At 35.5% G+C, this 26,815-nt stretch overlaps 2 protein-coding genes across 9 annotated transcripts in view; both read right to left on the minus strand.

The window, feature by feature from the left end:
* Positions 1-338: 338 nt before the first annotated feature.
* Positions 339-26,815, minus strand: part of KANSL1L (KAT8 regulatory NSL complex subunit 1 like) — a 132,918-nt gene continuing 106,441 nt past the window's right edge. For all 8 annotated transcript variants that reach the window (XM_055345552.1, XM_055345557.1, XM_055345556.1 and 5 more), the window contains 9 exons: positions 25,135-25,300; positions 19,727-19,834; positions 10,724-10,852; positions 8,259-8,377; positions 7,351-7,475; positions 5,901-5,955; positions 4,613-4,725; positions 2,918-3,086; positions 339-2,025 (listed from right to left, as the gene is read on the minus strand). In XM_055345552.1, the coding sequence (XP_055201527.1) occupies positions 1,795-2,025; positions 2,918-3,086; positions 4,613-4,725; positions 5,901-5,955; positions 7,351-7,475; positions 8,259-8,377; positions 10,724-10,852; positions 19,727-19,834; positions 25,135-25,300 (1,215 nt within the window). In that variant the 3' untranslated portion in view covers positions 339-1,794. The remainder of the gene's footprint in view (positions 2,026-2,917; positions 3,087-4,612; positions 4,726-5,900; positions 5,956-7,350; positions 7,476-8,258; positions 8,378-10,723; positions 10,853-19,726; positions 19,835-25,134; positions 25,301-26,815) is intronic.
* LOC129522982 (zinc finger protein 789-like) lies at positions 22,640-24,532 on the minus strand. Its single transcript, XM_055345561.1, has 2 exons — positions 24,033-24,532; positions 22,640-23,958 (listed from the first exon to the last, which is right to left on the minus strand). The coding sequence occupies exons 1-2, from the start codon at positions 24,228-24,230 to the stop codon at positions 22,813-22,815; spliced, it is 1,344 nt and encodes a 447-aa protein (XP_055201536.1). The 5' UTR covers positions 24,231-24,532; the 3' UTR covers positions 22,640-22,812.

The following is a 26,815-nucleotide window of genomic DNA, read 5'->3' on the forward strand; positions in this document are numbered from 1 at the left end:
AAGAGGACAAGGTATAGAGTTAATCCGTAAACTAAAATTGTGTCCCAAATTACACTTTGACAATAAGTATGTATCCGGTATTTGCAAATACTCTCGCTATATGATACATATGGCAAGAAAGAAACAGACCAGTGTCATTAAACTTTTTTAGGCTACTATGAGTTTTGAGAAATAAGGTTTGAAAAATAACATTAACACTTTCGCATAGAGCTTGGTTTTTTTCTATACTGCAATGTAAAAATTTGTTGGTTTTTATTTTGAATTAGGAAAGGTTGGTGTCAAAAAAAAAGGAAAGGTTGGTGTCATGAATAGGTGGCACTTAAATCAGATAACACGAGGCATATAGAAATAACTTTAATTAAAAAACTTACATAGAAGATTATAATGTCAGACATGACAGAAAGATTTGAGCTTATTTGCCTAGACAACTTGGGTTTGTCTGGCTTTTGTTTTCTTTTTTAAAAATAAATGTACAGTAAAACTACAAGCAAAAAATTTGTCAGTATTGAAACTGAATTTTTTTTTCCTTCTTTACAGGGACTCATATAATTTCTAGTCCCTAACAAAAACTTAGTGTCAAATCCCCCCAGACTAGGCCAGATGGCCAGGATTGTCAGTTAATATGGGTATTATAACTTGAAAACCTTTTTTTACATGAGAGAAATTGTCCTCAACTTTTACATAGAAAAAGTTATATGATAACTTCAAAAGGAATTTCCTTTCTTTAATGTACACTCCTGTATTCAGTATTGAAGCATTATCCTTTAAAAAACTTTAAAATTCTCACTCTAGGATACAAGTAAGATTAGATGCTTATTTGACTAGAGTGAGCTATGGTAAGGAATGACCATTTTAAGTAGAAATACAACATTTTTTATACTGATACAACTTTCCTGTTTGTTGCTCATTTTAAGTTGATGCCTTCTTTTATGAGATACATAAAATAGATAAAACTCAAGCTTTAAAATAGACCAATATTTAATCTGCTTTGCTTGTCTGAATCTGTTAGCAAATAGAAAGTAACCTGTGTTTAGTTTAACAGATAACAGTGATTTCAGAGAAAGGTGTATTGTGTTATCTGGTATAGAAATTTCCATAAATAACTTCTATTGGCTAAACATGTTTTTAAAAAAAATTCCCTCCCTCTATAGTCAAGACTTTAGATATCCATTATCACTGGAACCTGTGCTTTATTTATAGTGCAGCTTACATTTCCTGGGGTAGTTCATACATGAATTTTCAAATGGAGTGGTCACTGCCAGTGTTTTTTTAAAACTATGTGTGTGTATGTGTTTGTATACTGTATACACACATATTTGTATACTCTAATATATTTCTGGGGCAATTTTAATGAATTACCCCGGAAATTACATAGAAATGAATAGAAAAAAGAGCTGTCATTTGATGCACAGGTGTATATATGTGTGTGTGTGTGTGTGTGTGTGTGTGTGTGTGTATGTATGGGTATAAAGTCTTTCAAAAGTTATTTACCCAGTAATGTGATATACCATCAGATTGCAGCAGTTAATTTTTTGGTGCTTGTGATTTGCATCATAAACACAAAAGACTAGCACTTGTCTGTAGGTGAAAAGCTAGTTATTTCTGTGGTTGAAGAATGAAAAAGAGACCTACCTTGCCTGTTATAGAACAGCATAAAAGATTAATACATGCAGTACATGCTCTTATTCTGGAATTGTGACCGAAGGGGTTGGGGGATGGAGAACAGGGCTGATTTTTTTTTTTTCCCCTCCTGTTTTCCACTCACGTACATACTTTTTTTTAACCTGTTGCCTGTCACCTATTTTTTTTAACATGAGTAAGTCCTAGACCAAAAGGTCTATACTCTTCCATTTCATCTGCCTGCCTTTTTGGATGGTGACTGTTCTCGGGTACACTGGTACAGAAGATTTCACCATGGGAAGCTGGGCTTGAACTTCCACTGTGATCCTTTTTTCCGTCTTGGCATAGTAAGGCTTCCGTGTCTTCATCCTTCAGTGGAAAAGCCCGTCGTTCCCACCACAAAGACTGAAAGAACATTTTCAGTTAAGTTTCAACTAATTTGTTTAAATTCATGTATCAAATGGTCCTTAAATGTCAATTTTATAATGACTATTTTGTTAACACATAAATGAACAAACTTTCATTTGGACCTGAACATCTAGCAACTCAAATAGGACATACTGGGAATTGTTTAGAGACCTTTGGGAGTTAGGTTGTTTTTGCTGTGCCCTTCCACAAAGAGGAGATGCTGCTGTTCGGCATCGGTCTTCATTTTCAGCATCAGAACATGTTGGGGAAAGGCCCTTTCAGAGTGTTTTGATCCCCTTCTACTTCAGTGTCTTCATTTTTCAGCCCATAATTATTATAGATACTTAACTGACTTTTCCTTCCCCAAGTTTTCTACAACTTGCCAATTAATTTCTACAGTTTTGCTCTCCGTTCTAGATAATGTTCTTTTCTGACACCTACTTGTGAAGAACCGTGCAAAAATTTATAGATGCTGTGTTAGAAACACTCTCCTTGAGCTTGAGGTAAGAATTGGATCCATGCGGAGACATAAAAATCTCTTTTAAAAAAAAGAAGAGAAATAGCTCACATTTGCTCTGTGCCAGGTGCTATTCTCTCTAATCAAATCTGTTTTGAAATGAAACTTGTATAGAATCCCCATTTCCTAACAGAGAAGTGAGTATATGAAATTAGACACTGACATGAAAAGATAAAGTGTTAATCAGCAATAGACCTAAAATGCTGGAAGACATACCCTCTGATTTGAACCCAGCATTTTATATGGTATTGTTGTATTGAATTTGTTAAGTAATAATGATCCTTAATTTGCAACAAGTACTTTCTACACACAGGTTTTAAAAAGGTTAAAAGGCATTTAAAAGGTGTAACTAGTCCTGGGTATTACACTTACCTTGATTTCCGGACTCTCATTTAGTGAAGGTGAGCCCTGCGCACTCAGATCCTGGCTCTCTGAAGGAAGCTCAGCAGCACTTTCAGCAGCACCATGCTGACCACCACTAAAGTCATTAGGGTATTCTTTCAAAAGCAAGTCCTGTCCTTCAACATTTTTACTGTAGGCTCTAGCAAGAAAATCAAGAAAATACTTAGTTATTACATTACTTCTTGACGTGTTAACATTTTATGAACAACCCCAAGGTATTACTAAGTCAGTTTAACTTGGTACCTTTCTTTAAACAGTTCTGCCCACAAGATTTTTAAAAGTTCATCTGCTGATCTTCCTGATGCTATCTCAAAGACTTATTTATTAGTATTTTCTCAGTACTATTTTATGAATTTGCCAAATTATAATAGTGGGTTTGAATTTTTGAGGGTTTTTTTGTAATTTTTATTTTTAAATGAGAAAGGACAGCTACTTGACCTTCACAGTCTTTCTGAGTTCCAGAGTATTCTATATTATAATGTCATCCGTGTAGGACTCGATTCACATTTTCTTCTACTTCTGGAAAGTTATATCTCTGGAATGTGGAGAAAGATGAGAATTGAGTCTCCTATATGTTAAGACAGCTCTTGGAATAAGGATCTACAACAAATCTGGATATTCTGAGACCTAAATAGAGAAATGGGACTTGTCAGCATAGCCTGCGACTCTTGGTCTCTGGGTTGTGAGTTCAAGCCCCACATTGGGTGTGGGGAGATTACTTAAACATAAAATCTTAAAAAAAAACAAAAAGTAACAGCTGACCCTTGAATAACACAGGGGTTAGCACCAACCTCCTTATGTGGTCAAAAATTCACATATAACTTGACTCCCCCGAAACTTAACTACTAATAGCCTACTGTTCACCAGAAGCCTTACTGATAACATAAACAATCTATTCACACCTTTTGTATGCTATATGTAGTATATACTGTATTCTTACAATAAAGTAAGTCAGATAAAGTAAGCTAGATAAAAGAAAATACATTTAGAGGACTGTACTATAAAAAGTCTGTGTATAGGTGGACCCATATAGTTCAAACCTGTGTTTAAGGGTCAGCTGTACTAAGTAAATGAGACATGCCCCCACACTAAATTTAGTGACTATCAGACTTCAACATGATTTTGCTTTGTGAGTTTTGTCAATATTAAAACATAGGTGTAAATCTAAAATACCATGGACTTTCTCAAATATATAATTACTGATTATGTTTTTAGGATTTCATTTCCATTCCCCTAAGGTCATATTCAAAGTATTTTAGACCATCTGCCTTTTAGACTGGACAGGTTTCTTGAGAAAAATTTTAAGAACAACATATTTTTTAAGTGGTTATGTTAAAATAGATCACCCAGATTCTAATCCCTAGTGTTTAAGAGTGCATTGAAATGACCTACTTTATGGAGGGAACATTTTCACATTGTTTGCTGAGTTAAATCTATTCTTCAGGCTGACAATAAACATGAGAAACAGAGTGGAGGAAAATACAGAAACACATTTCATCACTAATTAACCAAAATATATTTTGAATATACTCAGGGAAATGACGTGTTTCACTTCTAGTGCAAAATAACTGATGTTAAACAATATATTTTCTTCCTTTTTAGTGGTCTCTCATTACCATTCAGCATGGATTTCATGGGTCTGGTTTTTAAATTGATAACACCTGCCTGCTGTTTCTTCTATGCCACTTGCTTTGCTCCCATAGTGACCATCTGGCTTGCTCTCTTTCTTCATATTTTTTGTGTCTTAGGGAGAAGACTTCATCAGAAAGATCTTCTACCTGGAATTAGAAATAAAGTTTTTCTTTTATCAGAAACATTTTGAAATATGAGAACAGGTCAAACAATTCCTCATCAAGAGAATATAGGAAGAAAACTCTAAAATAAATCTAAATTGAGAGAACAAAGGTTATGAGATGAGCTTCAGATTCCATAATAGAGGAGTTAACTTTTTTTTTAAACACAACTTTTTCTTTCTTGGGTCACGTTTGAAGATGTACCTAGATTATAAATAGGTTTACAGTATTGATTGCCCTTTATGGAATACACTGTTCTAGGGATATTATATCAAAGAAAAGTAAAACTGAGAAAAATGAAAATCAATTTATCTGGAATTCTAAGACTGGGATAGTGGTTTAAGAATTTGAGTTTCCTGCCTAGGATCATTCTGAATTAGGGAAGAGCGTATTAAAAGAGGAAAGGGCATTAAAAAGTTAATTTTGGTAGCTGAAAAACAGAGTCAGGGCATAGATTATGGCAGAAAATGTATTACATAACGCTGCTTCTACAGAACATCATCACTTTCAAATTAGTTTGATTATATAGTATTTTTCTCTAAAATTGTTCCTTTCTTAATATGTAAGTTTTACCTATACAGGCTCACAGTCCCTTTCCCTGCAATTCTAAAACTCTGAAATAAGTGGTTCATAATTCATTGAGTTATATAGCCTGATCTGGCTAAATTCTAGAAATATTTCTCTATAGAAACATTAATATGTGATTATGAGAACTATCCTAGACTCCCTCTATGTCTTACATGATGTATCCATTACATTCACATTACTTTCTTAGGTCCAAAGTTTTCCAAATTCAAAAGCAGTTTGTTCCCAGTGTTTTGAATATGGCACTGTAGGCTTGAATATTAGAAGTAAATCTCATGCAAAAAAACATGACTCATACTGGGAATAAATATAGATATTAATGTAAATTCAGTATTTCAACAATTCGTGTATGCAAATGATACATTTGTGTTTTTCTTTATATATTATTCTTTGTAAACTTGCACAAAAACATTTTTCTAATGAAATTCATATCCTAAATGGAGAACTTTGTTTTCATAAGTGAAAAAAAAATCTGCATGTTAAAGAGCTTATAGTTCCCTTAGTCTTCAAAAACCAAATTAAGCAGGCTTCATAATATATAATGTTCAATTATCCGTAAGTGAAAGGCAACTTACCTCTTCTTCACCTACATTATATTCATCCAAAGGTTGAAGAACAGCCATCCTCCAGCTGTTGAAGATACAAACCGATTTCAGCTTTTGTTAAATAAGTGTAGCAACTGCATTCACTAAGCACAGCTAATGCAGTAGTGTTTTCTTTCCTTAGGGCTTCCATAATTCATATGGTTGTATTTTCATACTTTTTTTTTTCTTTTTTTAAAGAGTGATTTATGTTGAGAGAAAAAGAGACTTTACTTTTGGTCTTAAACAGTCTCTTCTGCATAGTTCTGTTTTATACCTACAAATGTACTGATTTTGAATTAAGCCAGTAGATGCTGAGACAGTGGCTTGGCAGGAAGAGGAGGGGAGAAGAGCTCTGATTTGAGCATTTGCCAATTTCTTTGTGTGAAGACACCCATCATGGCCTCTCAAGTTTAAGCACTGGATCGCAGAATTCCTCTGTATTTAAACAACCAACACAACAAGGTAGCGCCAGCCTTCCAAAGTAAATTGAAAAACATTGCTGCAGAACATCATAACCACAAATGTTACTCCTTACATATTTGGAGAGCTCAACAGTTTCATTCATAATACCTCAAAGTAATCAGGAATAAGAACATTTGAAATCAGCTAGAATAGAGATGGGTAGAAATTAACTGTAGTTGTCACTGAGCTTATATCTGTTTCCAACCTCTTCTATCTACTTCCTCATGCCAGACTGACATTCTTAAGAAACTGCTTTCATCATTGCTAAAAAAAAAAAAAACAAAACAAAACAAAAAAAACTTGACTAACTTCACTGCCAGTAAGAAGCAGATCTGTGTGTGGCATTCTGGGACATCTATAATCTAACTTCTTTTCTAACCATAACTTTATCACCCTACCCAAAAATCTCTGTCTCTGGCTTAGCCTTGCACACGTCTGTGTGCCTTTGTTGTGGTTTCCCTGCATAAATTACGTAAATTTTGTTCTTTCTCCCTCCTTCATGATGTCTTCCTAAATCTTCCCACTTATGCATTTAATGTGTGTACTGCTGATTTGGCAATAATACATCAAAATCTTATTTTTGTTGTTACAAGTGTTACTGTCCTACAATGTGAATACCCCTTGCCAAGGTAGTTGCTTTCTTCAAACTTGTTGCAATCTTGTGCAAAACTCCATTTTGAAGAGCAAGGATTATTTATTTGTTACTATACTTATTTACATCCCTAAAGTAAGTACAGAGTAAATCAGTCTTAGGAATTTCCAATTCTTAATAAAAGTTGACAAAGTGATAATACATGGCACTTTAAGCATGAGTCATATAAAGGGTTCTTTCACCTATTTCCCTCCATGGTTTTACAAGTGAAGGAAGGGAGAGAGGAGCATCTTCCTTTCATTAATTAAAATTTTAACCTCACTCTAAAAACGTAAATTTATTCAAGAAAAAAAAAGAGAGGAGATAAAAAGATGTAAGTACACATACCTTGGAGTAAGTATTTCCTTATACTGGAGTTTCTCTAATTTAGCTGGCGCAACTAACGACATGGGAATCACGATGTTATCTATGTCATAAGAGCTCTCACTTCTCAGTCTCCGTCGTGCAGTGTTCTGCAGAGTAGGATCACAGTAGTTTTACAACAGTATCTAGTTAGCTGTGCTGATGCCCTCTTCTCGTGAGGTATCCATTAGGTATACTGCTATACTGTACACATTCTATAATATGTTATGATAGACCTGACTACAAAACGTTAAGAAAAACAAGAAAGACCCTTATCTTCCGTAAAACAGCACAGTCCCTTTTGGCAGGTATACAGTGAAGATTTACATACATATTTTCTATGATCTTAAACAAGCTTATAAGAATGCCTTAAATTGTAAAAGACTTATCAAAGAAGTTACCATAAAGCACCCTGAACATCATGGAAATGATCGTTTAACCAACACACTTCCTTATTCGGAAAGACTATGAAATATCTGGTGTACCACTTCGTAAACCTCATTTTTACAACCTTCTTTTATGTGTTCCCGGCCCCTGGGCTTCCCAGTTTTTTCTAAACCCTTTTACCTTTTAACCTCTATTCTATGACCAGATGACAAATCAATAAGACCACCACAAATGCTGGATTCCTATTAAGCCTCATAGGAGGAGAGATGGTTATGATAGTTTTTCACACAGGAGGAAAAAAAAAAAAGCCATGATAAAGGATTACTGAGTAATTAGCTCACTAGTTTGAAAAAATTAAATCATATATATTGCTACCTAATTATTTCTAAATGTCATATGCTAGTAAAGTAAGACTTTATAGATTCACAATATTCTAAAGTTTTTTTATTGGCAAGTTTTAAGTCTATAAAGCAATTTTAGAGTTTAGAATAAAAAAAAAAACCTACTTGTGATGATGGATTCTGGGTTCTTGATATAACATTGACATTAGTAACAGCAGTAAAATTGCTATGGGATCCTGGTTCTGTGCGTTGAAAAGCAAATTCTTCAAATCTGGTTCTTTCTCCTGCCATGAAAAGAACCATAGAGAATGTCATACATTACACAGACAGGTGTTAAAATTACTTTCCTACTTAGGTAACATATGATTCCTTTTTTTTTTATTTTAAAAATTTATGTATCAAAAAATTAAGGAAATGGAAAAATCTTACCCACAGTTCTGTCATAATTATTTCCATTTTCAGGGGATCCTGATAAGTTTTTATCCAGTACATCTCATTTTTTAAATCTCATCTTTGCTCTTCACTCTGTTCATGTGTTCTCCAATGTCTTTTATTTGGATGTTAGCCTCCAAAGACAGATCTCCTTAATTTTCTCTATTCTCTCATTTTCTTATATCTGACTTTTGTTCTAATTTCTGGGATATTTCCTTAACTAGATCTTCTGAGCATTCTACTGAGACTTCTAAAAGTTCTTGGCCTGTTATTCATTTATACTGTCCTGTTCTTGTATTTCATCGATGGGATTTCTCTTTTCTCTGAAGATGTTGATCACAACTTTGCTACTCTTGGTGTTTTCTGTGTTTGTTCCATATTTCCTTTTTCCATTTGTTTTGATTCCCTAATTTGTGAGTATACATTTATTTGTTCCCTTATTTACCACCCTTATTTTACTTCTGATCTTAAAAAGTGTTTTCCTTTGTAGTGTAAAATCTAATACCCCGTCCATATTTATACTTTTCTAGTTGTTAAAAAAATGTCCTCAGGATCCACATATTGAACTTGGTTTTTGTCTTTTAGGTTTCTTAAAATTTGCAAGAGTTTTTCATGTCCTGCACTTGAGGGAGTTGTCTAGTTACTTCTTTGTAATGTATAGCATCTTACTTGTTTTCTTCCTGTATTTCCATCAAACTTGAAATTAGATAAATTCAAGTGAAATATTTCAAATCTTAGGTAATGTGATTTTTTCATAATGAATCTTACTAAGAGACAGAAGTTTTCCTGTGTGTTGATACATAATCAGTCCTCATCCTAAAATAGTTCAACCTAGGATTTTTCAATTTTATGACGGCCTGAAACTGACAGGCATTCAGTAGCAATCTCATACCTTGAATTTTCACCTTTTTCTGGGCTAGCAGTATGCAGTAGGATACTCATGCTGAGCAGCAACAAGCCATAGCTCCTAGTCGGCCGTGTGATTGCGAAGATAAACAATCAATACACTTAAAACCATTCTCTACCCATACAACCATGCTGTACTGTTTCAGCACATGATTCAATAGATTACATGAGATATCCAACACTTTATTATAAAATAGACTTTGTGTTAGGTGATTTTGCCCAACTGTAGGCTAATGTGTTTTCAGCGCATTTGAGGCTGTGGTACTTATTAGGTTAGTGTATTAAATAATTTTTTGACTCAAGATATTTTCAATTGAACATGGGTTTATTGGGATGTCACCCTGTCATAAGGCAAGAGGAAGATCTGTACATGTAAGTTCTTCAAAAGCTAAGGAGACTCAGCTGTCTTAAGGTTGAGGCACTAGAAAAAGCACAGTGAAACATCTGGTTGTGGCTAGGAGTTTAATTTTGTGCCACACTAGCTCATCAGGTAGTGATTATCAGATAGTGATGGTGGGATTTCTAGAGACAGTGATGAATGTGTTCAATCCATTAAGTATAGAGTCCAGTACATCTTGAATGCAGTTTCTAAATTACTGGATATATTGACATATTACACCTGGGGAGTGAATACCTGACTATACAGTGTTTTGTCCACTGGAACAATGAACAAGAAATGAAACAAATAATTTGCCATTTAAAATATGTTTTTGGTAAGTCTCATTTTTTAATCATTGCTTGTAATAATTCTGGAAACTATTTGATAGCCCTAAATCCCCATAACAAACCCCACTTTGTAATTTCAACAATACTTCTCGATCACCTTGGAACTCTTTAAGTTTCTAAGGGAAATTGAACAGTTGGTTGAGTTACATTAGGTGATTCTCATCCAATTTTTCAGAATTCTGAGGAAGATTCAGTGAACTGTGACCTCCACAGTAGCTACCAGAAATGGTAATTTCTAGAAGGTAACTTTGTACTGATGTATTTTGAATCCAGAACACAATGTTGGAGGCTTAAGTTCTATCCAGGAGAATAGTCAGTAGAAGATAACTGTAATTAGGGAATATAAGATAGAAATCCTTAATTGCCATAGAGTAGATGAATGCCCAGCCCAGAGAAAATTCTGGACTGACTACATGAATATGCTGTTTAACTTTCATAGAACCATGGATATTTTGTGTAATAGGGACTATTCTGGATTATAAACTTCCATGAAGCAGAGGTTCTTTGCAGATCAGAATTTATTTTCAATTTTTAGTTCTAGTGCTCATATCCTCATTTTAACCTACCTAATGCTGTTTCACTCAAGTGTCTTTTCTTTCTTCCCTGGAACAGCTGTGCAGAAGATTCTGACCTTATCTGAGGCTTGCATGTAGGAGAATATCCATTTCTCCACTGATTCAGAGAAGTATTATGTACTAAAACAAATAGAAAGGAAACGTGAAGTTTTCTATAACACATAATGAACATGTTAATTTGTTTTTACTTCCAACATTGTAGAACATTAATTCACCAATTCAGGATTACACGATAGAAATACTTATATACCAATATGGAATGCTCCTAAACTGAAAATCCCCATAACAAGATTCCTTAAAAACATCTTCAAGAAGTGCTCAATTTCCTATAGTTGCTCCATTACTTGATGGAGATGAAAAGGAAGGGTAACCTGTTATCAGAGTCTTCTAAATTACAATGTTTTATGGAGGAGTTTGGTTCAGGTCTATAAATTTTGGCTGAATATGATCTGAATCCCTTAAATCTGAATCTCTGTTCACCCTTAAATTTGAGGATAATTCAGGACTGGGGCGCCTGGGTGGCTAAGTGGTTGAGCATCTGCCTTCGGCTCAGAGCATGATCCCAGGGTCTTAGGATTGAGTCCTGCATCGGGTTCTCTGCATGGAGCCTGCTTCTCTCTCTATGTCTCTTTCTCTGTCTCATGAATAAAATCTTTAAAAAATAAAAATTCAAGATCAAGAACTCTACGAAGTTAAAAAGACAGGGACCTCTTGAGAGCAAGAACCAGATTCCATCAAACTGACAGTACAGCACCATTCTTCCACTTTTTAAAAGCACTGTATTTTCTAAAACCTCTAGGTCACTTAATATCTCTGTGCCTCAGTTGCCTTATCTATAAAATAGGGATAAGAGCAGCTATCATGGGCCTATGACGATTAAATGAATTAAGCCCTGTAATAATCATTAGAAGGATATGACATGATAAATATTCAATAAATGTTAGTTTCATCACCATTGTTCTTGCCTATCTGAACCCTATATTTCCAGTTCTGGATTAAAAACCAAATCGGCTGCTTTTTTGAAGGGTTTGGAGATGAAAAAAATGTAGGCCAAAGTGCCAAATTCTCACCAATGCTGAAAAAAAAAGGATGGTTTACCAACAGTAACTGGGACTCTGATTTCAAGATGGCAAAGCACCCTAAAAATAATAGGCAAAAGTTTTAGACATATGCACAGATCTGCGCATAGACATCCACATTAGCAAGCAGTAAAAGAGAACTTACTGTACGTAAAGCAGAATTTGGGAGGAATCCCTGTAAGAAAGACTGATACATGGAACTGGAAGAACAAATGGTGCAAAAGCGGGGAAAGTGCTGCCATAAAAATATGATCATATGCTGTTGACCTGGAGGAAAGGGAAGTGGAGCTGGACAATTACCTGGACGGATAGTTCTCTGATAGTCTGACTGCACATACCAACTCCTCAGCCACACTCCTGGAGATTATCTGCCTTAATAGGTAACAAAATCTGAGAGTCTTGAGCAGAAAAAGGAATGGGTGGAGAGAAAGCAATGTCCAAGTGCCTCACTTTGAAATACGTCCTGCCTGTCCCTAACTGCTTCTGAAAATAGTATTGAGTGCAAATGTCTACCCCACCTATGAAAAGGATCCCGTAAATAACAGTGGCAGAAGTCTTAATAGTGAATGTCAACGTTAAAGCTGAGAACACAGCTCCAAAAACCTGAATACGAACACCATTAAAAACAAGGGGTACAAACAAATGAACCCTCTCAAGAAAGAGTGAGTGGATTCACAGAATACAAATAGCAAGTCTTTAAAACAAATAACATTGCCAAAAGAAACAGGCAACAGAGGTTCCTTTAGGAAAACTTAAGAAATGGGAAATATAATTGTTCAAGTGTTAAGAACCATCACTGACTGCTGAATAATAGAATGGACGTGGCTGGACATGACCATCGGTAGGTCAGGCAGGAACCGTGCAACTCCAAGGAAGAGAGTGGTGGAAATATGGGGGAGGAAGGACAAACCAAAACGGGGCAACACAGAATGAGAGGCAATGGTAGACAAAAAGTTCTGAAAGATTTCAAGAGCTCATGAGTGTCAGATGGGGAAAAAAAATCTTAATCGTACATTACTTCACAATAAAGAAACCCTAAAAGTTACGAGAAAAGGGATAAAGATTACTGCAAAGAAAAATGACAAATCAGCCAGACGCTGGAAAACAGAACATTGACTTTAGAGAGCTCAGGGAGGCGCACTGTGTGGCTCTGTCATTTGAGCGCCTGCTCAGTTCTGCTCCGGTTGTGCGATCAAGCCCTTGTCAGACTGCACTGAGCTTGGAGTCAGCTTGGGACTCTCCCTCTCCGTCTGCCTCTCTTAGAGAAATCTTTTAAAAAATAAAGAGCTCAGGGAAAATGGCAGAATTCTAAGATGGCCTCCACAATTTCTTACCAACAGGACACAGAGAAAGCAAAATAAATTGGCAGCATAACTCATTTCTAGAAAGGGGTGACTGGGATTGTGAGAAGTTTTTAAATGTATAACACGCCTGGAACGGGCAGGTAATCCAACAATGCCCTCTCTTGTTTTGATGGAAACATTTCACCTCTTCTAAAAGCAATTCACCACCTTCCTTGTTTTCTAAAAGTAAATCAATCTTTTTGAAGAAACTTCAATCTTCCCTAAGGTGGTACTTTTTACTGAATTTTACTTACTTTTTCTTTACACTTATTTACCCTTAGTATCTTGTAAGGTTGCAATGGACTCTTGAAGCAATAGGAAATATGACAATTCAAAATTAAACTACACATCCTCTTCACCTGCTTATAGCCTTTCGTTCTTGGTCTCCAAAATCCTCTCCTGAATTCTATCCGAAAACACACCTTGACCCAGTAGTATCTTTCCTATCTCCTGCCTTCCCTTTCACAGAGGGCTAATTCTATGCCAGGCACTGTGTTATACACCTTGGGGACACCGGTGAGCAAAACCAGTCATGATCTTTGTGGCTAATGGAGATTACAGACGTTGTCTCAAGAACTACAATGTGTAACAGAAAAGTACTAATTAGAGAAGTTAATGGGAGTATATAACAGTAAAAGAGCTCTAGGAAAAGAACCCCAGGTAAAGTGACAGATTTCAAATATGAACAGAACTACCTGATGGCAAGGGGAAGGAAGAGAGAATGGTATGTACAAAGGCCCAAAGCATCGGGGAGTCAAATCTGGTAGTTGGAACAGCAATTAGTGTAGAGCAGGGAATATGGTGAAAAAGAACCATGAGCAAGGAGGAGTCCTGGGTGGGTAGTGCTACAGGGGTCCCCCAGGATATTACCTCTGTCAGATATTTTAAGGAATGGGGGCGGGGAGCAGATGCGACATATTTTGAAGAGATCAACTAGCTACAGGGATTGGAAAAATAAATGGGCTATTTCAAGGAGCGCAGATAAAGGCTCATTAGGCTGGACTGTGAACGTGATAGAAGTGAAGACTGGAGCACGTTTGAAACAAATGAGTAAGATTGCACTGATGGTGGGTTTAGACATGAGCATGTGCAGGGGAAGAGGCCTGAGACCTAGGTCTTGGCTTCCTGGGGTGGGTTGTGTGTGCCAGTGTTCCACTCAAAACACACTTCATTTTGACATAGTGTCAGACTAACAGAAGACTTGGAATAGTAAAAGAAGTCCCTTATACCCTTTATTCAGATTCCACAAATGTTAAGTTTATCGTATTTATTTTTCTGAGCTCCGATGAAACTTAAGTTGCTGACACAATGGCCCTCTCAATATGTCAACATGTATTTTTAAAAAAACAGGGCATTCTCACATCACACACAATTGACAAATCAAAACTATTAACTATGGAATCATTCAAATTTCACTAGTTATTCCTATAATGTTCTTTGTAGAAGATTCTGTTCACTCTGCATTTAGTTGTCACGTGTCTGGAGTTTTCTTATATCTGAAACAGTTTCACTGTCCTATGTCTTTCATGACTGCGTATTTTGGTGAGTACAGCCCTTAAGTGGCTTTGCTCCTATTTCCTCAGAATGGGCAACCAATCATTCACTCTTCAACCCACTACAATTTGTCTTTTCCCTACTTGTTACCTGAAGTCAGCTGTGCTTTCTTAAAATTCTTCTGGATACATAAAAGCGCCACGGCAAAGCAGACAAACATCCATCTACTTACCTTCACACACTTCACATTTACCCTAAAATACCAGACATTTTGTATATACTTGAACACATCACACTTTTATGTCTCCATGACAAATCACGTTTGTTTCCATTTTAAAACCAGTAGGGCCCCACAGTATTTGAATCACCTAGGACTCCTTAGAAATGCAGAATCAGACCCCATTCCAGACCTACTGAGTCAGAAACTGCATTCTAACACTCCTCAAGTAATTTGTACATAGAAGTTTGAGGAACAATGATTTGGAACACTTTACTCTTCTAAATTCCAACTAAGTATGTAAAGCTACGTTTGGCATCACCATCTTTCTCGAGTCTTCTTGCCCATTCCCCATCATCCTTATCCCTCCCTTCCTCTAGGTAGAGAGTTACACACTGCCTTTTTTAGACTTTTTATCCTATCTGTGGCCACATCATTTTAATAGTTATTTGTATGTCTGCTTCCTCCTATTACGCCTTATAATTTCTTTGATTCCCTATGATTCACCTTTGATTCTTCAGCACTGAACAGTCTGCCTGCCTGGCACAGAGTAAGTGGTCAATAAATATTGAACTCTAGTTTTGCTTAATTCTACAGAAATCGCTAACAAATAATAATGACCGGCTTTTTCAGACTTGCGTATGTAGAATGAAAACTAATTAATGCATAATTATTTGGGTTGGGAGAGAAGGGAAAGAAAATAAGGGAGGTGAAGTTGGGATACAATAGAATATACTTCAAAAAAAAAAAAAACAATAGAATATACTTCACTGATTTGCCTAATAATATTGTAGCATTCATCTGTCTTCCATTCCTAGCTCTTAATTCCCCATTACTAGCATGTCATTACATTACTGATATGTTACTATTAATACTGTGCCTAACACATGCTGCCCTATCTTTTTAAGTCAGATAAATAACAGAACATTAGAAATAATATAATCACCTAATCTCTTATCTAATAGCATATAATTTCATTTTTGTATATTCCTTCCATACACATGCATACATTTCGTATTTACATTTAAAATGTAATTTCATTTTAATCCACGTACAACTGTAGTTTTCAAATTTGATAATTCACTCCTCATTGTTACTTTTTCAGATGGAAGCCCAACATTCTTCTTGTTACCAATAATATTTAACTATGCTAGCTGTTAGAGCTAGTTGTTATCATGATATTTCAATTATGGTCATTCTTAAAATAAGCACCTTCATGCATACATTTTTTCTTTAAAAATTAGTCTCAGTATAAATTCAAAGTAGTAGAATTATATCATGAAAAAGTACCTGAACATAACCTATATTTTCCTGTATTTCTTTAGTCTCTTTTCCCTAAGCATAGACAACTGCTCCTTGTTCTTAGTGCTTTCAACTTTTAAAAAACTTTTTTTACTGTGAAAAAATTTCAACAAACACAAATAAAGAAGAGAAGAATGAACTCTGTTGTACCTACCATTCATCATCAACAATTAAACTGGTGACTAATCTCGTTTCATCTCTCTCCCCACTGTTTCTTTGCTAGCCTATTTTAAAACAAATCCTAGACATCCTATCTTGTATCTTGTCATCTACAGATATGTGAGCCTGAATTTCTAACAAACAGATTGTGTATGTCTACGTAACCACATGCATTATCATCTAACAAAGTTCATTAATATTCAGCGGCCATGCGTGTTCAAATTTCACTGATTATCTCTAAAACTGCGTGTTTATACAGCTGAGTTGTTCAAATCAGGATGCCCAAAAGACTCACATTGCATTTGGCTGGTAGAAGAATGAACATTTTTACATGGTTATTAATCATAACATACAGAGAATTAACACATATTTGTCCTTTCTACTACTTGACATTCTTTGATGTTTCCATCCCTACATGAACTTTTAAGATATTTTTAAAAGCTGCATGTTCCATTGTGTTAGTGAACCATATCTCAATATGCTCTTTAAGTTGTTTCCAGTTTTTCATTAACACAAATAATGGTGAAATGAATAGACTTGTAAATAGAGGTGGTTTTTATATTTAGTATTAGACTAGGTTATTAGAAATGGTTTTATGGGTCAGAATACAGAGTTAACAGTTTAATAACATATGCACAACTAAACAGTTGTTTTTCCTTAATGAGCTTAATAAAAAAAAAAGCATAGTTTAAAAGCACTAATTTCATAGTACTTCACAAAAGGTTTGTATTCTTAATGCTACCTAAAATATTTGAGGGTCCTGGTCTTATTACAGCAGTCTTGCCAGAATTGATGATTATAATGTTTAAATGTCCTAATGTATCAGAAAAAAATAGTAAATAGCAGAGTGTCTACACATAAGCACTCAATAAATGTTACTTATGATTATCATTTTCATGATCATAATCATTAAATACATCTGGTTTTCTTCTAATTCTTTTAAGACAGCACTTTTAACATTTAACTCTTTAATCCATCTAGAATGTATTTAATGTTCATTCACCTTAAATTTATTTTAACGTGCTGTATGAGGTAAAGATCTCTTTTTTCCCAAAAAATTCATTGATTAATAATATTATAATCCACTGATTTTAGAAGAAACTTAGTTGTTTAAAACATGGACTCTGAGCCAGACTGCTTGGACTTGAATCTTGGCCCTAATACTACTCAAACGTGACTCTGGGAAATTAGTCAAGGAGGAAGATAACAATACTTTATACAAGGTGTATAGATTAAAGCAATCAACAAACATAAAGCCCTTCAGCCAATAGTGGTGCATAAGGAGTACTTTGTAAGAATTACTGTTATTTATTGATGAGGCCATCCTTCCTATACTGATAGGAAAAACTATCTTTTTATCAAATAATGGACAGTTGGGTCTGTCTCTAGGTTATTTAGTTCCATTGATCTGGCTTTCATCAATACCACAATATTTTAATGATTATAGCTGTATTATTTTGATATCTGACACCTCCTTCTTACTGATCTTTTAAAAAGTTTAACAACTATTCAACATTTTCTCTCTCACACATAAACTTCAGAATAACTTTGTTCTAAAAGAAAAGAAGATTACCTCTATGATTCTTAGTTACATTATAAAGTAAACTGGGAAAAAATAACATCTTAAATTCCAATACTGCCCTTTTTTTTTTTTAAAGTGGGCTCCATGCTAGATGTGGAGCCCAATGTGGGGCTTGAAATTAGGACCCTGAGATCAAGACCTAAGCTGAGATCAAGAGCTGGACACTTGGGGATCCCTGGATGGCTCAGCGGTTTACTACCTGCCTTTGGCCCAGGGCGTGGTCCTGGAGTCCCAGGATCAAGTCCCACATCCAGCTCCCTGCATGGAGCCTGCTTCTCCCTCTGCCTGTGTCTCTGCCTCTGTGTCTCTCATCAATAAATAAATAAAATCTAAAAAAAAAAAAAAAGCTGGACACTTAACTGACTGAGCCACCCAGGTGCTCCAGACAATACTGTCTTCTGATAGGAACAGGGTATTTTTCTCTATAGACACATATTCTTGGGTTCCTTAGTATACTTTTTAAGTTTTCTTCATGTAGGTCCTTACTAAGTTTAATTAATCCTAGATATTTTGTATTTTCATTGTCAATGTGTCTAGTATAATTCCTTTACATATTCTAACTGTTTATCACTGGTATTTATAAAAGCTGCTGTTTTTTAGAAATTATTTTAAAATCGGGGGATCTCTGGGTGGCTCAGCGGTTTAGCACCTGCCTTTAGCCCAGGGTGTGATGCTGGGGTCCCGGGATCGAGTCCCACATCGGGGTCCCTGCGTGGAGCCTGCTTTTCCCTCTGCCTGTGTCTCTGCCTCTCTCTCTCTCTCTCTCTCTCTCTGTGTGTGTGTGTGTGTATGTCTCATGAATACATAAAATCTTAAAAAAAAAAACCTAAAAAAAATTATTTTAAAATCTGCTACTTTTCAGAACTTCAATTCTACAGGCATTGAGTTGATTCATGAGTCTTTGAGGTAGATGATTATTTCATCTGGGAATAATTTTTCTTAGTTTGTATAACTTTTTTAATATTAAGAAGAGTTTAGCTTTGTATATGGTCAAAACATGTTGATATTTTTCTTCTTCTGATTGATTCCAAACACAGACGTCCCCACCCCCATCCATAGTACTCATAACTATTTCATTATAATTCAAGTTTTATTTTGTAATTTTAGTGTTTTAATTCTTCAAATTCTTGGAACCAACTAGATTTTATTCTGATACATGGTATGAAACAAGTATGTAAACAAAATTTCCCCCAAAAGATTAACAATGCTCTTCATTGAATAGTTCTCCATGTTCTCATTCATTTCTAATTCTTCTTTTATATAATAAAGTATAAGCTATAGAGTTTGCTTCACCAATTTACTTTACTAAATGTACATGAAATCTGTGCTAATAACTATTACAGATTTTTGTCATGTTTCCGTATGTGGTTAGGATAGATTCTCTTAATACTTTTTTCTAGCAGTTACATTTTCCCATTTATTCTTCCCAATGGGCTTTACAATTATTTTGTTAAGTTAACCAAATACTATTAGAACTTCGAGTAACATTTCCTTAAATATATAAACCAAGAGGAAGAATTGATATCCTTCCTATCATCCAGGAATGCTGTTTCTCCAAGTGCATTTAGATTTCCTTTTATATTTATCAGTATTTCATAATTTTCATTCAATGAATATCACATTTTTGTGATAAGTATCACAGATTACTCCTGTGTATTTTCTATTTGTGTGTGTATATGTGTGATTTGTAAAAAGTGAATATTAAAAATTAAGGATTTACATTTTGTTCCTTTGTTAAATTTTATTTCCTTAGAAAGCAAAAACAGTATCTGAAAGATATAAAAGGCATATAAAGTACAAGATTTGTAAATGACATACCAGGTGATGGAGATATGACACAGTCTCCTACAAATTTATTTTCAGCAAGATCTCCTTTTATTTCAGTCTTTTTAAACAATGTTTCAAAGTGAAAATGAAGAGGCACATCTGGAAAAATAAAGTAAAAAAAAAAAGTACTTTTAGTGAATACCACTCTTTATAGATTCTAATATTAAGATTGCTTTCTCTAACTAGCAATATAAGCTTAGAAAAATAAGCAAAAACTTAAAATGTCATAACTATCAAAAATGGCAAAATACTCTCTCCAAGCATATAGATAACTATGTTTTGGAAATAATGGATTATATGCACTAAGTAAACAAAAACTCTAATGATGAATAATTGGTCATAAACCAAAATAATAGATAATATGTTCAAAATTGAAAGTATTAATAAGTATGATTCCCAGAATGGGATAAGTGCATCCAAAGGTCTTGAATAAAATATACAGCCAAGCCTGGCTAACTCTAAGTCATTTCCACCCCACCCCCACAAACTTTACATTTGAAATAATGAGGTTTCTATTTTTTTTTTAATTTTTATTTATTTATGATAGGCACACAGTGAGAGAGAGAGAGAGGCAGAGACACAGGCAGAGGGAGAAGCAGGCTCCATGCACCGGGAGCCCGACGTGGGATTAGATCCCGGGTCTCCAGGATCGCGCCCTGGGCCAAAGGCAGGTGCCAAACCACTGCGCCACCCAGGGATCCCATAATGAGGTTTCTAAAAGCTATGTTTTTACTTGAGGGAAAACCACTATAGTTCAAATGCTACCTTTTATGTAGACACCACGTTTCGTATTTTCTTAGTTTACTAGTATTATGAATCACAAAATATACTTTTACTAAGATTAAAACACATTTACAGACTAGGTCTCTTCCTTTAAAGACTTAGATGTTCAATTCACTGTATTTATATTCTATATTCTCACAACCAAAAGAGAAGCTATATAATAAAGTAGATGTGCTTCACATTAATTGAAGTTTTTTTTTCAATCAAGAGTGAAAAAACAGGGGGATTCCTGGGTGGCTCAGTGGTTTGGCACCTGTCTTTGGCCAAGGGAGTGATCCTGGAGTCCTGGATCAAGTCCCCCATCAGGCTCCCTGCATGGAGCCTACTTCTCCCTCTGCCTGTGTGTCTCTGCCTCTCTCTCTCTCTGTGTCTCTCATGAATAAATAAATAAAATCTTAAAAAAAAAAGAATGCAAAAACAAAACCATCTCCAAAAGCATTTAATACAGACACCTAAACTTCTTCCTAAGAAACAAATATTTTATAAAGTAGTTGATGAATTCAAAGTTTTGCTACTGAAAAAAATAATTACAAACATAAATCATAACCCATCCAGAATGGGTCTGGATTTTAAACAAAGAAGTATCTCTCCCTCAAATGATTTATTTTATTTTATTTTATTTTATTTTATATTTTATTTTTCAAATGATATATTTTAATAATAGATCCATACTCAAGTGTGGAAAAATATACAAAACAAAACAAAACAAAATTCATGAGTTTCAACATGGAATCTGTCCCAAAGGGATGGAACAGAGGTAGGAAAGCTTTCAATCCTAACACTATATACTATGATCATGCAAAAAGTACATAACAAAGTGAAACTAAAATTACAAATTAAACATGTTATTTAAACATTTCAGGAACCCAATATTTTCCAATTACTAAAACATAAGTTTATTTCTCCAAAGAAATATCATTTACTTTTATAAAGAAAAAATCATCTATTCCACCACTGTTCTTCATGGGTTGTGAGAAAACATGATATAACTAGGGAAGGCCCTTTTTCTACCCATATACCTTGAGCTTTTATAAGAATATTTCATAACTCTTTAGTACACTTACTAGTTTACATTTCAATTGTCTTAAACTAGAATGCAAGTACTTTGAAGGATTTATTTTTATTTATACTCTTAGTGCCTAGTAAATAGTAGGTATTCAGATTTTTATTAAATGAAAGCAAGAAGAAATGAATAACCTAATTAGTAGGTGGGGAAGTTAATCTTAACTTATTGGAAGGGACATAAGAGGATTAAGTGAAGGATGATTATTACACCAAATCTCAGGGTTTTATCATCAGAGAAACAAATGTACTGTGAGAAAACAGAAAGCCAGTGAAGAGTAAAGGTTAGGAGTGTGGCTCTGGAGTATGACTACCTCACATTAAATCCTGCCTCCAACATTTATTAGCTGTATAATCTTGGAGTAGTAATTTAACATCTCTAAGCTTCAATCTTCTTGTATGGAAGATAAAGAGGACAACAGTATATATTCTCATAGGATTGTCGGAAGAATTAAACAAGAAAATGTAATATGCTTATAGGTATGCTAAGCTCAATTGTTAGCTGCATTACCATTGTTATATTTATATTGTTTCTTTCTGCTATTAAGTTTTCCTCAAAGATGGAATAACATAGTTCCTGCCAAGAACTTAATTCTAAGTATAGTGTAGCTAAGAAACCACTCAAATATTGGTAAAAAAAAAAAAAAATCAAAAATTCTCAGGACTCAGGGCAGGAATAGGTACAGAGTATAGTGCTTTACAAAGAGAAGCAGTCCCTGAGGATTAAAACCAAAAGCCAAAAAGGAAACAAGTCCATTTGAGAGGTCTTCCCTTAAAGAGAAGAACCCGAGATAACTAGTGTGAAGAGTGTTTCCTTTTTTACCCAGTATTTACTTCAGTTCAATACAGAAACAACTAGAGGGACGCATGGCTGGCTCAGAAGAGCATGCAACTCTTTTTTTTTTTTTTTTTTTTTTACCATTTCAATTCCTGTTTAATAATTTTCATAAAACAATGAAGTTACACATAATTACAAGAGTGGTAAGGTCTGGTCCTTAAATGGTCTTTTTTTTTTTAAAGATTTTATTCATTTCTTCATGAGAGACAGAGAGAGAGAGAGAGAGAGAGAGAGAGAGAAGCAGAGACACAGGCAGAGGGAGAAGCAGGCTCCACGCAGGGAGCCTGACATGGGACTTGATCCCGGGACTCCAGGGTCACACCCTGGGCCGAAGGCAGGCACTAAACCACCGAGCCACCCATGGATCCCCAAAATGGTCTTTTTCCAGTTAGTATCACATGGGTATCTGTTGTCTGTGAGTACCCTGATGCTTAATAAAGCTTGTGCGCCAGATGAAAGATTTTCCGCATTTGTCACATCTATAGGGTCTTTCTCCGGTATGAATGACCTCATGACGATGAAGATTTGCCTTAAAACTAAAAGTTTTTCCACATTCTCTACATTCGAAGAATTCCTCCTTGGTATGGGTTCTTTGATGCTGAATGAGATCTACACTTCGGCTAAAGGACTGTCCACATTCACTGCATTTGTGAGTGTTCTGTTTAGTATGAATCTGTTGATGGCTCAAAAGGGTCGAATGCCGACCAAAGGCTTTTCCACATTCAAGACACTTATGGGGTTTTTGTCCACTGTGGATTAACTGATGTCGAATAAGGGTTGAATTCTGACTAAATGTTTTTTTGCACTCACTACATTTATAGGGTTTTTCTTTGGTATGGATCCTCTTATGTTCAATAAGATATGCCATCTGGCGGAAAAATTTTCCACAGTCATGACACTTATATGGCTTTTTTTGAGGGTGACATTGTTTATGGACAATAAGAGTAGACTTCTGTTTGAAGGCTTGCCCACATATGTCACATTCAAAGGGATCCTCTGATGTGTGAACTCTTTGATGTCGAACAAAATTAGCCTGACGCCTGAAGACTCTATCACATTCACTGCACTCATAAGATTTTGCATTTGTAAGAATTTGCTTATGCTGCAAAAGGAATGATCTGTGATTGAAAGGTTTTCCATTTTCCTCACATTTGCCCTGCTTCTTCCTTGTTTGAGCATTCTGAATTTGAATAAGGTGGAGGTTTTGAAGGAAGTCCTTGTGACATTCATCACCAATAGTAGGGAATGTGAGTCTGTAAATGTCCACCAACTCATTACATTTATGTAACTTTTCTCCAAGTCTCTTGGCCATTTTCTGCTTTACTGATGTCTTACAGGACTCTACATCTTCTGAAATTTTCTGCTTTGGAGTTGGCTTTTTCATCTTGCATCTAGCTTCAGAACCTGGACAAGTACTGGTAGCCTTCCTAGTCCCAGCTCTTGGAAGATCCAGGATCCATGGTTCTTCCCATTGCTCCAGCAGGCAGATCACCTCAGGTTTGGGAAACTGAAATCCTTTGGAATCCAAATCAGTCATAATCTTTTCAGCTGCTACAGGTCTTATAGATGTGGAGGATGCAGATTGGGGTGGGGGGTGGATTAAACATCTCTGACCTCCAACAAGATCATGTTTCTGTAGTTCTCCAGCATCACATCTCTGTAGAGGTCTTTCTGGGCCCAGTCAAGTCTCTTCCATTCTTCTCTGGTGAAGTACATGGCCACGTCATCAAAGGACAACAACTCCTTCCATCCAGCTGCCAGGAATACACCTTCCAAGTCCTGGTCTCCGAGGTGGGGCAGGATCACTGCCATCAGGCTTTGAGTCTCGGCCAAACAGGTGATGGTGGCTCAATCCCTTGCTATAGCAGGATCTGAATGAAGAGCCTTCGTTTGCTCTCATTTTGGGGGGAGTTCCATAGGGAGGCGTTCATGTATTTCTTCATCCTGCTCCGCGCCTCCGACCCTCCGCGCGCCGCCTCCTCCAGGAAGTCCTCAGTGTCCACCTGCTGCGGCCATCGGGGCCGGGCTCCCCTTATCGAGGTTCCAGGCGGGACCGGTGGCACGGTCGGCGCCCCTCCGCGGACCCCCTACCTGAGGGCGCTAACGCGGAAGAAACCCGCGGCACTTCGAGCATGCAACTCTTGATCTTGGTATTGTGAGTTTGAGCCCCATGATGGATGTAGAGATTACTAAAAAAATAAACTTTAAAAAAAAAAGGGGAACAACTGGAATGGTTCCAACATAAATCAAGAACTAAAAACTTAAAGGGATGTGGGGCTGTATGTGCCTTATTTGCTCAGTTATAGATTATAGATTTTCTTGTGGTTCAAAAGCTAATGATGGGCAATATCATAGAGAAAAGTCTGTGCAAAACAACGTATTAGGGAAAAAAATACTGACAATGTGAAAACGTTTCAACAGCATAGTCACTTTATCAATAAAATTCTAAGAATTTAACACTGAAAAGATCAAAAGCCAGTTATTTCCTATTGTAACTCAAAATGGTTTCCAAGGAATTTAAGAACCAACTTGCAAAGATAGAACATTAACTCACAGGATTAATTCCTCATTGAAAACTGTTCAGTTCTAATATCCATAATATCCAGTGGCAAAATAATTGTTAAAAATTTTATTAGATTTCTTGTATCTACAGGATTAGACTCACCACAGAAAACATTCAGAGTTGCTTAGAAAAATTTTTTAGAAGTAGGCTTACCTGATGGCAATGATAGGACAGAATGGAAAGAAGAGTCCAATTCTGATACATGTTCTCTTAATATCTGAGATTTTGAATTGTGTTCACAGCTACTCCAAGTTGAAGCTGATTGCAAGCAAGGCATTTGTGTAGTATTTAAAAACGTGGTTTCTTTTGAAGGCAAAGTCTACAAGGAAAAACAAAAGACTTCATTTTTGCTTAAAAACTGAATCAGAGAAGATAAACGGTTATAAAGCACAGTATCTGAAAGACACCAGAGAGTCCTGGTTCAGTAAGTCACCTTAGAGAAAACACTTGAAAATGGCAAAGGGTATATGAGAGAAGTTATTAAAGGTCATAAATGGGATGAGATTTCACTAATCCCTTTTCAGTTTTTCAAAAGGAAGAGCAACGTCTGTGAAAATAGGTCTCTCCCTCACCTTACAAAATCAAAATGAAGAGAAATGAGATTGAGAAATGCTGGGTTAAAAGAGAATAGCTACATCCCACATTAGTGAGAACTCTAAGTGATGGTGAGCAGGTGCTATGTTAACATTAAGAACTGCGCATACTGTTTTCCTCCTTGCAATATTACAATCGATGAATGAGACTGGAATCTCTTCCTTAAATTCCAATGCCAGACAATATCTACATTGGAATAACTGTGAAGTACTATGAGCACTGTACATGTTTACACTAAGTAAAAATTTAACTTAATACATTAAAAAAGATATGTATAAAACACACACTATGTTAACATGAGTTTGTGTTTCTGAAAATAAAGATTTGAGTGCAAGAATCTTAAGAAAACCATGTTGCTAAATTTAAAAGAAAAGTTATGTGCTACATTAAGAAATGCATGTTCTGTTTAAAAACTGGATTTTAAATTATTTTTTCTGGTTATAAAATTAGTATACGAAGAAAAGACCTATACAATAGATAAAATATTTTTAAAAATTAATTGAGCTCACTTGTATTCCTTCCCTCCCTCTTAACTTCTATAATAACATTTGGACTCATTTTGTTTTTTAATGTAACTGATACTGAAAATACAACAACAGAGATCTTTACACGCTATTTTTAAATGCTTTTATTTTATAAACTTACATTAGGTCTGTTATCTTTCTTGAGTTTGAGTTTCCTAGATAACCTCAGCATTTGCTCTGCTGCCATAGCACCTCAGGCATATCTGTCTCTACCACAGCATTCAACTAGGCTTTCCCTGGACTACTACTACTAACCCCTTGAAGGTTGAGGCTAGAATTTGTTCAATCCTATGTTCCCAGAACCTGACACAGTCCCTGACATATGGTTGAAACTTGAATGTGAACTGAATTTTATCTTCTTGCTTTAATAAAAATTTAAGTGAATACAAATTCTCAAATGCATGTATGCCCGAGACTATTTCATTGGGGGGAAAATAATGCCTGTTAACATATGCTAAGATTTATCATGTAGTAACGTCTGTTTATATTCCATTAGCCAAGCTCTAGGTCAGATAATCATACCTAGCTGTAAGGAGGATTAAGAAATGCAGTCATTCTTGGAGCTCAAGTAAACTGCTGAGTTTTTATAAAAAGATATCACATGTTTATATCTGATTATAATAACGTGAGTCAATTCCAAGACTTATTCCACTGATGTCGTATGTATATACTTAGGTGAAAAGTTGCTGTTTCTTACCTTTTACAAGATACACTTG

Source organism: Nyctereutes procyonoides, unplaced genomic scaffold (assembly GCF_905146905.1).
Source record: "Nyctereutes procyonoides isolate TBG_1078 unplaced genomic scaffold, NYPRO_anot_genome, whole genome shotgun sequence".
Classification (NCBI taxonomy): Eukaryota; Metazoa; Chordata; class Mammalia; order Carnivora; family Canidae; genus Nyctereutes; species Nyctereutes procyonoides.

Bases quoted from the DNA above. Each gene is read 5' to 3' on its own strand.
- LOC129522982 (XM_055345561.1), bottom strand. From the start codon at position 24,230: ATGGCAGTGATCCTGCCCCACCTCGGAGACCAGGACTTGGAAGGTGTA. The intron at 23,959-24,032 runs GTCAGAGATGTT...GCAGCTGAAAAG, and splicing joins GAAACATGATCTTGTTGGAG to ATTATGACTGATTTGGATTC.